Source organism: Pteropus medius, unplaced genomic scaffold, assembly GCF_902729225.1.
Source record: "Pteropus medius unplaced genomic scaffold, Ma_sr-lr_union100, whole genome shotgun sequence".
In the NCBI taxonomy this organism is placed as follows: Eukaryota; Metazoa; Chordata; class Mammalia; order Chiroptera; family Pteropodidae; genus Pteropus; species Pteropus medius.
This window is the reverse complement of record NW_024344378.1, coordinates 18869384-18883627: the sequence shown is the minus strand read 5'-3', so window position 1 is coordinate 18883627 and position 14244 is coordinate 18869384. Positions and strand designations below refer to the sequence as shown.

The 14244-nt window shown below is 49.8% G+C and overlaps 1 protein-coding gene and 1 non-coding gene across 2 annotated transcripts in view; both read right to left on the bottom strand.

The window, feature by feature from the left end:
* Nucleotides 1-4138: 4138 nt before the first annotated feature.
* On the bottom strand, nt 4139-4247 carry LOC120609763 (U6 spliceosomal RNA). The gene has a single exon (XR_005654827.1). It is a non-coding gene; the product is annotated as a U6 spliceosomal RNA (small nuclear RNA).
* Nucleotides 4248-12748: 8501 nt separating this feature from the next.
* ARL3 (ARF like GTPase 3) overlaps nt 12749-14244 on the bottom strand; it is a 29782-nt gene continuing 28286 nt past the window's right edge. The window contains exon 6 of the mRNA XM_039871347.1: nt 12749-13027. Within this exon, the coding sequence (XP_039727281.1) occupies nt 12980-13027 (48 nt within the window). The 3' untranslated portion in view covers nt 12749-12979. The remainder of the gene's footprint in view (nt 13028-14244) is intronic.

Below are 14244 nucleotides of genomic sequence, written 5' to 3'. Positions count from 1 at the left end.
AGTGGAAATCAATGAGGGCCCAGGAATCTGCATTTTTTTACTCCCCAGTAATTCTGAGACATCCGGGGTTTTGAGAAGTGCAGTCCCCATGAGGGACTGTCCAGGGTCCTGCTTGTCACAGGGACCCGTTGGGGTAGAAGGAGGAGCTGGGGCACACCAAGGGCCTTCTTTACAGGGAACCTGACCTTTAAAAAAGATCCTTGGTTTGTTGCCTAACACTGCGAGGATCTACTTACATTGTAAAGCAGCCTATACTCTTCCATATAGTAGCTTCCATACAGTAAGGGAGACTATTTTGCTGTGTGCTTAGTTCTCTTTGCCCTTGTCTGGGTAGAATCAGGGCCTGAGCACCTCCCACCGCAAGAAGCCTAGAGCAAGGCAGGGAGTGGTGTGTAAGTCCCGTGCCAGGAGTCCAAGCCTCACTAACCCCTAGTCACCCATCTTAAAAAAATAAGGACACAAATTAGAGGACATGATCAGGCCATTTGGGCTGCCCAGACCAAACGAGTCTTGGTTTTGCCAAGTACCTCTGTCCCGTCCTGTGGGAGTAGAAAATGACTCAGTATGAGGTGGGTGGACCATTGCTTCGTTGCTCCCCCTTCCCCACTTAGGGAGCCAAAGCCAGGAGCAGGATGGCAACAGCTGGCCTGCCCCCATCTTGTCCTCTGCACCTGTTTGAGGCTAAAGAGACAGGGCAGAGAGCTAGAGCACAGTGCCCCTCCAGCTATGGGTGGAGGGATGCCTGTGGGCAGGTGCTGGTGGACAGACAAGACATTTAACTCCACTCACATCTGTTCCTGTCCCACCATCCCTTTCTCTAGTTGTCAGGAACCCTAAGACATCATCTGTGCCAAGAGTTGGAAGCCAAGACAGAAGGCTGCCCAATTTCTTTCCCACTTGGCCTAGTTTTGTTTTAGCTAATGGGAGGGGTCCTTTTTCCAGGTACATCAATCAGATTGGGAAATAGAGGGTGGCTCAGGTTGAGGGTGGGATGGGCTTGAGGCCCCTCCCCCAGATCCCAGCTCTGAAAGCCCACCCCAAACAACTACACACTCAGGCACACAGGCTGTGGGCGAAGCAGCCAGCTGCCTGGAGTATGGCCTGGGGGTGCCTGGGCAGTCTGGATGCAGGGATAAGCTAACCCCATCCAGCTGTCCCCAGCCACCCAGCTGTCCCTGGCTTTGTGGTAACAGCTGTCACCCACCTCCCAAAAGGGCCAGGGACAGAGGAGGCCCAGAAAGAGCTGGAGTTGCCCCAGGAAACAGGGCCTGCTGGAGAAGGGGTGGAAGCGGGGTGCTTCCGTACACTGCACTGGTGTGCACACTTAGGCACCTCTCGCACCCACAGGCACACCCTGTACCTCAATCCGCGAACCACTAAGAGATACCGGCTCTCACATCCCCGGCGTGGCCCTCCCGACTTTCCCCGAGAGGCGTCACAACTCCCCTTTCCGGGAAGGGCTGGGTGTCGGGAAAGCTTCTTCCCCCACCCCACTGACGGGGGGCAGCGGTTCCTGTGGCCCAGATGTGCGGGGCCCGCCGGGAGGCGACCGCTGGAGGGTTTCTGCGCCCTCCACCCCCGCCGGCCCGAGCTCTTTCATGTCCCTGCCCTCCCGGGTCCCAGCCTGAGCCGAGCAGCTGCGCCCTGCTCCCCGCCCCCAGCCTCTCTCCCAGCTGTCTTTGGGGTGGGGCAGGGCAGCTGGGGAACAGCTGCAAGGCAGGGGTGGGGGCGGGACTCGGGTGCCCCCTGAAACATCCAGAAACAGTCTCCATGCCCAGGTGGGGGTGCAGGGGGCCAGGGGAGGGCAAAGCCTGAGGGCTGGTCGGCTCCTCCGCCCCTCCCCCAGTCCATCTGGCCGGGCCAGCTGAGAGCCCGGTAGACCCCAGATCAAAGCTGCCACCGGGCTTCAAAGGGCACCCTGGCGGGTGGGGTAGCGGGGAACTCCCCGAGCAGCGACGCCGCTGAGTCAGCGCTCCAGGCCCCTCTCTCCAAGTCAAGACCCCACGTTCTAATCTCATTTCTGGGTTCCTCAGGCCCTGTTCACACCCGCCCACTCAGACTCTATCGTTGTGACCATGCTCTTTCCTCAGACACCTTCATTTTCTCCCATCCGAGGGTGGGGGAGAACCGATGAACACTTTCAGGACCAGACCTGTCCCCCTGGGGGATTCCCTACCCCACCTCTGACTTCTGTAAATTCCAGGGCGGGGTGGGGGTGGGGGAGAGGGCGGAGGGTCTAGGACCTGTCCTTCCCCAACCTAACGCTCTAGGTCTACAGAGAAAGGCGGTAGGTCTACCTTGCTGGGGCCATGGAGTAAAGAGAAGTGGAAAAGGATCCCTGGGTATCCCTGGACAGACCCCACCACGTTTTTACCCCTCTTCTAAAGTGATTACCTCCCTGTATGATTTTGGACAACTCTTACTTAGAAGTGCTTTAGAAACAGTAGTCTCTTACCAAACTTTGGGTGGTGAACACACAATACAATATGCAGATGATATAGAACTGTACACTTAAAACTTACATAATCTTACTAACCAAGGTCACCCAAATAAATTTAATAAAATAAAAAAGAAATCACAGTGGTCTCTAGAATCTGGGATCCTGGTACTAGTTCTAGAACCCTGTGAGTCTTGTCTTTTTGAGTTAGAGGAATAAAATTGAGGGCACTCTTGGATTGCCCCTTCTCTATACTCTGTGCACAAGTACTGAGTCAAGGGCCTAGGATTCAAGGCTAAGATCCCAGAAACTTCACTGAAGGCTAAGGGGAATGGGAAACAGACCAGAGTGTGGCACAGAGGCAATTAGGGTTGGGAGGCTCATAGGGGAGAGGCTAGAGACCTGGACCAGCAGGGGGCTGGCCTTAGGAACATCAGCTTCTTCCTTCAGCTTCCTTCTTTCTTCTCCCAACATTCTATCCTTTCCAGCTTCACCCCAAAGGCTTTCTTCCCTTCTGAGGCAGGATATATTCACTCTCTGAATTCCTCCAGCTACAGAGAACTTAACAACTCAAGACACTCTGTCTACAGTGAAAGCTCTTAAAAATAAATAGAAGTCTGGTGGATAGAGCTTTGGCCTCTACCATATTCTTCATGGTGTATGGGAAGCACATCCCTGAGTGAGGGAAACATTCAAGAGCCCAGGGCTTCTTCTCTAAAGTCCCCTCTCCCTGGCATTTATGATGCAGGGACTTGGCAATGGACTTAACCCAGAGTTCTGCACTGGGAGTCCGAATGTTTTCTCCACCGGTGACCAATTTTTTTTTTTTTTAATTGTTTTGTGGTTCATTCCTCTCAACTGCAGCAAACTGGGATATTTATTTCTCCTTGTACTCGATCTTTAACAATTGGATATTTCTTGAGAAAGAACCCATCTGCTCAATGCCATGGGTTATTTTTTATTATTTACATCGAGGCGGGAAGAGAGTAATGTATGGGGTGGTATGAGGCATAGTTTTCAACAGCTTATAGGATGGGGGGGTGGGGATTAGAGGTGGCACAGGCAACGTCTCAAAATTACAAGTGGAATGAAAGAGTAGGCTACCAAGAATTGAGTATTAAGGGTGATGTGGACGTCCGGTCTACCTGGAAAAAAAAAAACATGGCAGTGAGTCAATTGATATGTGGATTCCTGGATGCCTGATAGTGAATTGGGTGTTGTCATCAGATACTCTTCTTGTCTGTGCCTGTTGCAGGACAATGAGCAGGGATGCAAACGTGCAGCTAGCTCATGGCCTAATAGACAGGGACTCTCAAGCCACACCAAATGTCATCCCCAACACTGCAGCTCCCTGAGCTCCACTCATCAAAATTGTATACTTAGAGTAAGTCTTTCAGCAGCCCATGTGGTTCCAGGCCCTAGTTCTCTTCTGATCCCTCTGCCTGATTGTCTACCTAGCCCCAGAGTCTCGCCTCCTTTGTGTACCCCTCTCCACCTTCTCCAGAGTGGGTGTTGGGAGTACTGAAATGATGCATGTAAAGGGCCAGGTTTGGTGCTGACAATATCTGCTTTCAGACATTGATAGCTATCATGTTTATGTTCCTTTGGGCCAACCACACTCCCATGCACTTAAACACTCTTGCTTGTTTTTTTTCTTTTTTCTTTTGATGCCTTCAGATGCATTTTATTGGTTTTCTTTCAGAAAATATGGAATGCTTCATGAATTTATGTGTCATCCTTATGCAAGGGCCATGCTAATCCTCTCTGTATTGTTCCAATTTTTTAGTACATGTGCAGCCAAAGTGAGCACTTGGTATTTTAACCAACTCTGGTTACAAGCTTCATAGCTTACATGTCCACTAGCTTGTGCATCCCTGGAGGACATGAAATATTAGTCATCTTTGATTTTTCAGAGCCTGGAATGGTGCCTGTTTTATTCATTCATTCATTCATTCATTCATTCATTCGACAAATAGTTATCGAGGTCCTTCTAATACTGGGCACTATTCCAAAGTTGGAGATACTTTGGTTAACAAAACAGACAAGCTCTTTTGCCCTCTTGGAGCTGATAATTTAACAAGGAAGAGATAGGTGACAACTAATAAATCAGTAAATGTTTGTTACCAATAATTACTATAAAGGGAAGTAAAACAAGGTGAGGGGGATTGGGCAAAATAGTAGGGGAGAGGGGGCATGGCAATTTTTATATAGGGAGGCAGTCGGGCATGGGTTTATTGAGGTGACATTGAGCAGAGACTCCAGAATGTGCGGAGGCAAGGTATGGGCTATCTGGAGCAAGAGTGTGGAGGCAGAGGGAACAAGCCAAAAGGCCTGAGGCAGATGATGCTTGTTTCAGGAACACCAAGGGGGCGAGTGTGGCTGGAAAGAGTGAGTGAGGGGCAGAGTAATGAGTGATGAGGTCAGAACGGTGTGAGGGAACAGGACCAGGATGTGAAGCATTATAACTGCTTTGCTGAAATTTCCAGAAATAAACAATTCATAAGTTAAAAAAAATAAATAAGTGCTTTGCTTCCACTCAAGAGATATGAATGAATGAATGAATGAATGAATGAACAAAAGCCAAATGCCTAGGCTGTCAGGGCTCTATGAGTTTCATAGGGGAGCCCTGTGGACTAGAGGGACCAGGCCATCTTCCTGGGGATATAGGAGTTGAATCACTCCCTAAAGGAGCAGTTAAGATAAGCATAAAAGAATATGGATACACCCTGGGGGGAGGTGGCTATGAGCACAGATGAGGAAATAAAATTGTGGGGTTAGGTCGGGGGACTGGGAATAGCTCATCTGAAGCTTAGGGTATGTGTGACAGCCCATGATTGACAGGTTTATAAAAAGGGTTGGGATCATATCAGAGGGACCTGGAATGTTCCATAGCAGCAGGGCCTCTGAAGGCATCTGCATAGGGGAACTGCATTTTAAAACAAAGGAGGTGAGTAGCCAGGCATTGGGGGACAAGGTGGCTAGCTAGGAGGTAGCAGGAGGTCCAAGTAAAAGAGGAGGTTGGGGTGCAGGCAGCAGGTTGGCCCCAGTCCAAGGAGCAGGAAGGACTGTGGCAGGTCCCCTTGCTCAGGCCAAGGAATGGAAGCCTGGATCAGGCCTTCTTTTCTGCCAGCCAGCCATGGGCCCTGGAGTCAGCAGAAAACCCCAGCCCTAGGGAGGAGGTGGCACAGAGCCAGAAGCTGCTGAGGGAGCACTAGCAGCAAGATGCCATTGTACGTCCGGCAATCAAGATACTTCAGAGGAAATCAAAAGCACCAACTGGGGAAATGATGTGTGCACTCTCTCTCTTTTTCTCTCAAATACACGCACAAACTTCTGCCTCCAAAATGGGTCAAGTGAAAGCTGTGGGCGTGGGCTGGGGAGCAAGGGCTGGAAGGATAGGGAGCCCAGGGCCTGGGAGCAGCCTGGGTGCTTATGCCCACTCACCCTTCTGGCACAGGGGATGGCAGCAGCTGCAGGGTGGGGTGGGATGTGAGTATAAATATACACCTCCCCATGCATATGGATAATGCACACAGCTGCCCTGCCTGCTTTGCGTTCATTAGGACCAACTGTTTCAGGAGCAGAGGCAGGCGCGCGGGAGGGGGTGATGTACCCATTCACAGACTGAAGATAGGGGGGCTGCCTACAGCTGTGCAGACACTTCCCCTCTGCCTGGGATCAGCATCCCAGCCCCTGAACGTCCCTTCTTCCTTCTTTTTCTTCCTCCCAACTTGCTGCTCCGGCTGATCTGGGGGGCTCAAGGTGGGAAAGGGGCCTGGGGGAATTGGCTGAATCCCTACAGGAGCTGGGGGAATTGAGGGGAGAGTTGGGTTGGATGGCACCCCTTGACCCCAGAATGGGCTGTTGCTTATAAACCAAAGCTCCCTTTTCCCTTCTCTCCAAAAGCCATCTGTAGCATCTAAGCAGGAAAAGTACTTTGACTTTGTCATTTGGAGGCTACAGGGAGGTTCTGTTCATATTCAAAAGTCTCAGATCAGATCTGTGCCCCCGGACAGATTCTAAGGGCATGGGTTTGCTGTGCCAGCATAATTTGTGTGATTCTGACCTCTTGGCAGCAGGAAGGCTGAGGAAGGGTGACTAGTGGGCTCCAGCTCTCCAGAGCAGGTCGCCCAGGTGGGGACTGAGGACTGGGATAGGGTGGGTGAGCGTTGACAGCCAGGCCCAGGGAGGGGTCTGGTTGGTGTAATAGGGCCACCAAGTATGGCTGTGCAGCTTTTGCCCTACACAAGGGCTGAGGGGCCCTTAACTAGCGCCAAGCCTTGCATCCTGGTGTGATGTATCCTCTCCAGTATGGATCAGCAGTGGCCTGGGTGACAGGTTGGTCTAGTCTCAGGGACATGCATTTTGCTAACAAGACAAAGAAAGACTCAGAGTGGCCATGTGTGTCTATCTGCAGTCAGCCCTTTCTCTTTCCCCTCCAGTGGTCTAAGTGGGCTCTAAGGGCTGGGGGCCCTTTCACTGCGGGACTCCCTCTCCTCCATTTTGGGCCAGGGCACTGGATAGGGTTTGTTGAATCCTGATTGATAATGGAAGCAACTGATGCCAGGCCAGGGCCCGAAGGGCAACAGCCATCCCAGCCTCTTTCCTTTGTTGTCGGGGTGGGGCCAGGGCCCCCTGCCCCCTCTGCTGGTGGCCTCCAGAGCAGCAGCTATCTCTGGGATTCTAGGGAAGGGTCTTGTGGATCCTGAAGAGAGGTTTGGCACAGAATGAGGTAGGCCTCTCACTCCCTCCTTGTTTCCTGGAGCCTTACTCCCCCATTGCTCCCAGCAGTTCATAGCCCCGTGTTTAGTCAGGATTGTGTCCTGGAGAAAAATGGGCTTTCCTGTCAGCAGGAATCCCAGCCAAGCCATTTCCTAGCTGTGCGATTCTAGGCAAGTGACTTAGCCTTTGAGAGCCTTGGTTTCCTCAACTGGGAAATGGGGATAGGCATGGTTACCTTATAGGGCTAATCAAAGGATTAAATCGGCGAATGACTAACAGGAGTAGCAGTTTGCTTAGCTAAATGATAGTTCTGCCCCAACTTTTATAGCTTTCAGCTTCGGGTATCCAAGCGGTTCTCCCATAAACCCTTCCCCTCCTTGACTCAGCTTGCTCGCTACAATTCTGTCATGAATATTTCATTTCTTTAGCAAAGGCTTTTTGTTCCTGGGACACTGCTATTCACTCTGGGAAAAGAAACCTCTGTGTTCATTTGTGAAGGAGGATTCTTTAGCTCTGTTTCTAGGCTTAAAAGCATAAAGGGGAAAAGGTATCACGATATGAACTTGGAGCCCAGCAGTCAAACAGGCCTGAGTTCAAATCCTGGCTCTGCCTTGTTCTTCCTGTGTGATCTTGAGCAAATGAGTCCAGTTCCATGAGCCCTATCCCCAAACTGGGATTGATAATACCTACAGTTAATAATGTTGCAAGGATTAAATATAACTGAAATACCTGCTACAAGTGGATGCTCCCCTAATGATTTGCTCTGATCTGACTCCGTGGGGTTGGCCATATCTCCACGTGCCCACGTGTGTGGCTGGTTCTGGACACACACACACACACACACACACACACACACACCCTGACACAGTGCCGGACCAGCAGATTCACTGCAGGGAGTAGGAGCTCTCTTTCTCTCCTCCCTTCCCAGCTCTTGGTGCTGAAGCTTCTCTGTGTTCTGCAGTGTTGGAAAAGGAAATTACTGAACAGATTGCAATTAAGGGGGAGAGCGGGGAGAGAGAGACAGAGGCCCTAAAATGCAGCTTGACTGAGCGCTAAACTGTGTTTTTGCCCGGAGCCAATCAGGAGCCTCTGACAAGAGCCTGTTCCCACTTACAAATCTAATTGCAGGAGGTGTGGCTGGGGTGGCCCTGGGAGCTCCAGAGAGGAGGGGGCTGCCAGCACCTCCAGAGAAGGCTGCTGGCTGCTTGCTTGTTGCCTGGAAAATCAGAGACCCCTGTGGGAGCAGAGGTGGGAGGGCAGAGGTCTTGGGGGTCTGGGAAGGCCTGGACTCCAGAATTTCTGTCAGTTATCATAAAGATTTAGCACCTATTATGCACTGGACATCCATAACTTCGTCTAATTCCCTGGAGAATGCCACAAGGTAGATGACTATTACCAAATTTTACAGGTAAGAAACTGAGGCACGAGCGTCCGTACTACACCTAGCTATTGCCCAAGGTCTAGGTGCTTTATTTACATTATATCCCTTTCAATCTCCCTACTGCTTTAGTCCCACTCCACAGATGAAGAAGCAAGACTCCGAGAGTACCCAGCTTGCCCAGGATTGCAGAATGGGTTTATAGATGAGCAAGAACTGAACCCCAGGTCTCTCCGACTCCAGAGCACACATTTCAATTGTACCACACTGTCCCTTTATTGAGCTGGGTGTTCTGGATAGGGTTGCCAGATTTAGTAAAACAACAACAAAAGACAGGGATGGCCAGTTAAATTTGAATTTCAGATAAAGAATGACTTTTTTTTAGCATTATAAGTATGTCCCAAATATTGTGTGGGAATACTTGTATTAAAAATGATTCTTTGTTTATTTGAAATTCAACTTTAGTCGAATGTCTTGCCATTTATCTGGCAATGCTAGAGCTTCTCTTCCCTCCTGCCTCAGGCTCCCCTCTATTCTGCCAACAGCTTGCCTTTAAAGCTGGGTCCTTGGGACCAGCCAGGCTGTTATGTCTCTAGACCTCAGAAGTGAGGCTGCCATGGGGAAAGATAAGCTCCTCTACTGCAGAGGGTGGAGCCCTGGACTGGTGCCCACTCTGCCACATACTGTGTGACTTTGGTTAAATCTATTTCTCTCTCTGAACTCTAATAGGAAGCCCCAGTATCAGGTACTAGGTAATTGCAAGTAACCTTGTCAGTCCTAACTTTCCTAATGTCTTCTCCCTTTTTCCTGTCTGTACTAAGGATGGTACAAAATCTATGGTTGTGCTGCCCTGAGGATAGAGGACATCCAACACCTGGGACAGATAACCCCAGGGGATCAGTGCTGGTCAGAGGAGACCCATGGTGTGAGCTTGGAAAGCTAGAGGCTCAGACTGTTGGGAAATGGGCTGTTACTGTCTTTGTCCCCCAGAGGTGGCAGCCTGCTGTAGCTTTCAGACCCAGTGTAATGGCTCTGAGAGATTGGGCAAAATCCTTAACCGAGGTGAGGGCCTCACTTCCTCAACTGTGAAATGGGACTAATGCTGCCCCATGATGTATGCGAGTTATGTAGGAGGGGCTTACTAAAGGTTATATTTATTTTTGTTGGTGGTGGTGTTAATATTATATCCTGGGGGGTTGGGAGGAAAGCACCTTGAGGAATGCTAACCTCTGAAAGCATAAACAGATTTCAGTCCCTCCTCAAGCTCCAGCAAAGAACACAACACATTCCTGGCTGCCTTCATTTCAGCTAAATTTTATTTGTTGGATTTTTGACAGACATCTAAATTATACATTGAATTTTCCACATGACCAAATACCACGTCCCTTCCTTTGATTATCATTTTCAAAAGGGACTGTTAAAAAAAAGAACCTTTCAGTGGATCAGATTGAACCCTGAAACCACATGGAGTGCAGAGCTAAAAATAAAAGGAAGTAAGAACTGGCCCCTGAGAAGGAAAGAGAAATCAAAGCAAACTCTGACGGGAATCAAGGGACGAGTCCTGGCGAGGGTGACATGGTGTCACCCTCCAGGCCAGGCCGGATAAGGAGCAGCCGACAGTGAGGGTGGGGCACAGAGTGGCACAAAAATAGCCACCGCTTTAGCCCAGAAGGGAATAAAGAAATTTGTCAAAAGCCAGGAGAGAGGGAAGTGGAGCTGGAGGGAGGGAGCGGGTAGGACTGTGTCCTCACAGCAGTTTCGGGAGCTACGGACTTCTTTCACCGCGGCACATTTTCACCCGCCGGCATAATCGCTGACTTTCAGCTGTGCGCCGACATGTTCCCCCAGCTCAGCCCACATCAATGACACCCTTGTTTCCATAGTAACCAAGGGAGAGTGAAGGGGAAAGGGTGTGCTGCACTGGGAGCGGGGATCCAGCCAGAAAGAGCAGCACAGGGAAGGTCGGGAGGAGGGGAGGGAAGTTTTTCCCACCACCGGTTTGAGCACACATCCTGCCCCCCACCCCCACCGCGCCCCGTCCTGGGCCTGCTCTGCCCTCTGGACCCCAGACTTTTCCCTGCATATTCAGATGCAGTCGTGCTCAGGTCAAGTCTTCCCAAGGCTCACTAGGGGCGGGAGGGTGGGAAACCAGGTATCCCCTTTCCAGCTTCAAATTTTGTCTTCTGGTCATGGCCACAGGAGGAGGGGGAGAGAAAAGGGGGACTTTAGAAGCGTTTCGTTTTTACAAATGGGAGCTTTCGAAGTCTGCATCTTTCTGGCTTCTGTCATCTACCCCCTGAGCCCCCAGGAGGGTTAGGAGGGCTCAAAGGGAAGATGAAAGCTTGTGACATCCACCATGTCGCTGTGTCTTTAGCTGAAAAGCAACTCTAAACACTCACAGAGGCTCTCAGAGGAGGGCAAGTGGCTTCTGCCTGCCTGCCGGCCGAGGCCTTGGGAGGGTTCTTTTAAACAGTTCCCTAAGTTGGTGAAAAAGGACAAAAAATATTTTACAGAGCATCCACTGCCAGAGTTAAAGTTCCATATCACGTTCCAAAATTACAGACCTCGAAGCCGGCATTGTGCCCCTCAGCTCTCATCCCTGGTGCACTGTTTGGAGTGAAAACCCACTTTCAAGTGCTAGAGCCTGACAGCCTGACAGAAGGGGATTTCCGTTCCTTATAATTCTGTTTGCCTCTGTTCAAAGCGAGAGAGGCTCTTGAGTGAGACAGAGAAGCCAGAGGAGGTGGCAGGGGGCAGCTAGCTCAGTGGTTTAAACAAACCTCACCTTCTTTTGTTTTGCAAGTCCTAACAGATCCCTCCACAGCAACCCTGGGGCACCTTTTCATGACTGACATTATTAATGACTTTCACCCTAGACTGCTTTTGAGACTGGACATGCTTCAGCCTCACCTGCACAACTCTGTCCAGAGAAGCTGTGCTGAGGGCCAGGGGCTGGAGTGGCCCCTCTGGTCTGCTCATGTGCCTTGGTGGGTTTGGGAAGGCCTACTTCCCAGCACAAGAAGGCAGCTGGCCTCCTGGGACCCACCAGCCACTGGACAGTCTCTTATTCATTCTCTGAAAACCCCTGAGCTCAGGCACCAGAACAGAGTTCAATTCAGGAGCTGGGTGATGTTCTGGCCGACTTTCCTATGTTTGAAGCTGAGGATTTCTTCAGGCTCAGGGAAACAAGCTCTTTTTGCAACATGAGGCAGGAGAAGTCTTCTGCCAGTCCTCTCCCAATCAATCAACAGAGGACACATTTTGCTGGAGAGAGGCAGGGGAGACCAGCAGCTGGGGTGACTCTAGCTTCCCTGGGCATGGCTCTTGCAATCATACACATTCTTCCCAGCAGCAAACCCTCTCCACCCATGAGCATCCCACACCACCAAGTTGCCAGCACTGTAAAAATTGATCCCCTCTAAAAATCGATCTGCCTGCTTTCTCTCAGTGGAGCAGGCTCATGGTAAAGCTGCATTTATTTTTAAAATCTGATAGCAGCGGCCTATTGTGATCATTTAAACACAGAATTCTTTGAGCTATAGAAATCTCTTCTATAGGATGGCTGTGGAGAAGCCAGCTAATCTCAGAGTCCACTGCTCCCTGCTCCACTGAACTGGAGAAAGCCTGTTTACGCTAGCCTGAGCCCTCAATGTGAGGGCTTTCTAAGGACCTTGTAATTTTTCTGGAATTAAACCTCCCACCTCTCCTTACATTCCAGATGTCAGTACAGTCAAAAGTCATAAGAATTTGTTTCCCTGTGTGGCTGCCTGGGGGGTTGGGAATGGAGTATGTTTCTGTGGCGACTTGTTTGCAAGAAGGGATTTTTTTTTTCTCTCCAAAGGGTGAGGATTACACACACTGTCGCTTACCTGCATGACAAGATGGTTTAATCATCTGCCTTTCCTCCCCTTCCCCCGCAGCAGCTTCCCTCCGGACAGAACAGAACACAGCTCTAGCTCAGCTGGTGATGGTAAAAATCACTGACTAGCACCAGCAAACACTGTGTGCTTTCAAAACCATGAGAGAATGTAATGGACAGGTCAGTAAATAAATGAACATAGCATAAGCTGCTTCTTCCTTTTTTCCTTTCTTTTTCTTGAAAAAAAAAAAAAAAGCCCACTGGAATTGACTGAACTGCAATGCAATCTCTTGCTCATTTAAAAGATCTCATTTTCTAATCATGTGCTTTGAGACATTTAATACTATTTCAATTATGCAGAGGAAATAATATAATTCCTTTATTTGAAAAATGATACTGAACCTCAGAGATCAGTTAAATCTACTGCTGGAATGATGATTCTGTTTAAACTGTGTTGTTCCCTCTCTTCAAACAGCTGTAGCTGTACACAGATGGAAAAACATTTGGTCAGAAAGCAGCAAATTAGTGTTTTTCAGGACAGAATTCAGCTCTCGCGGCTCCTGCGTCTCCATTCGTCTAGATTTTATTTCTTCTTTGCAATGACATTTTTGCAGACCCAGTTCATGCCGTCCTTTGAGGGAAATGGGCAGAGAAAGGCAATGTTAGTTGTAAGAAAGGCACCATACACTCAAGCCCAGAAGAGGGGGAGTAGGGCATCTGGGGTCCTCCCTCTCTAACCACCAGCTCCAGGGAGTTTCCTCGCCCCAGGGGCCCATCTGGGTGACCACGGACAGTGACCTCCTGAGGAAGAGGAGGGAGGCCTCTGAGAGCACAGGAGGGAGACGGGAGGGTAGTACCCAGTGTCTGAACTTGAGATGGGTCCTCAGGAACTCCCTCTGAAAAAACAAACACATCTGCCTGGATCCAAGGCCTGATTGAGGAGCTATCAGGAAAGATTCCAGCCATTTTTGGCTTTTTCTAAAAGCTGACCTTTGCTAGGGCATTAAATTCAATAAGCCACCCTTCTGGTGCCCTGGTATGTTTACAGTATGGTAGTGTACACTTGGTTTAAATTAAATTTCTTTTTGGAAAAACAAACCAACTTCAGTGTGTGTTACTAGACATACACTGGGGCAATGTGCATTTTTTCTCTTCGTGCAGCACTACAGATAGGTTTAAAAGGGCCTGGCCTGATTCTTTACTAAGCAGAGGGACTGGGGAGAAGGTTCCCTTAAAGGCGCAGTGACCTTGAAAGTGTCCTCTCTCAGAAGGCTGGAGAAGGACAGATGTAAAAACCACACAATGCCTACAGTCAACTGGCAGGTGGCATGATTTCTCCTGGATGCCAGGCCTGCCAGAGACGACCTCCTTTTCAACCCCCTTTGGAGCCACCCACGAATGCTCTCCCTTTCCCCAGAGTCTCTCTGACCTCCAAGGGTGTGTGAAGTTCCCTCAGAAGCCCAGAACAAAAATCCAAGGAGGCTCCTGCAACAAATCCCTTTCCCTTGCATCTATATCACATGCTCGCTGAAGTCCTAGTCACATTTGCACATCTCAGGGCATACACAACATGCAGAGCCCCGCATTTCCTGTGACCATGGAGCTAGCTGTTGAACCTGAACAGCTGAGCCAGCTTAAAGTAATAAATATCAGCTGACACCCTTGGCCATTCGGAGCATTAATCCCATAAACAATACATCACTGCAAAACAACCAGCAGGCATCCTATCTCTTGGCTAATCTGACCATAACCTGAATTTACAGTGATTAAACTGCCACTTGCCATCAGAGCACTTGGGCAGGAGAACCAGATAATCTGATGGCTGTTCCAGAGTGGACTTTAGGGAAT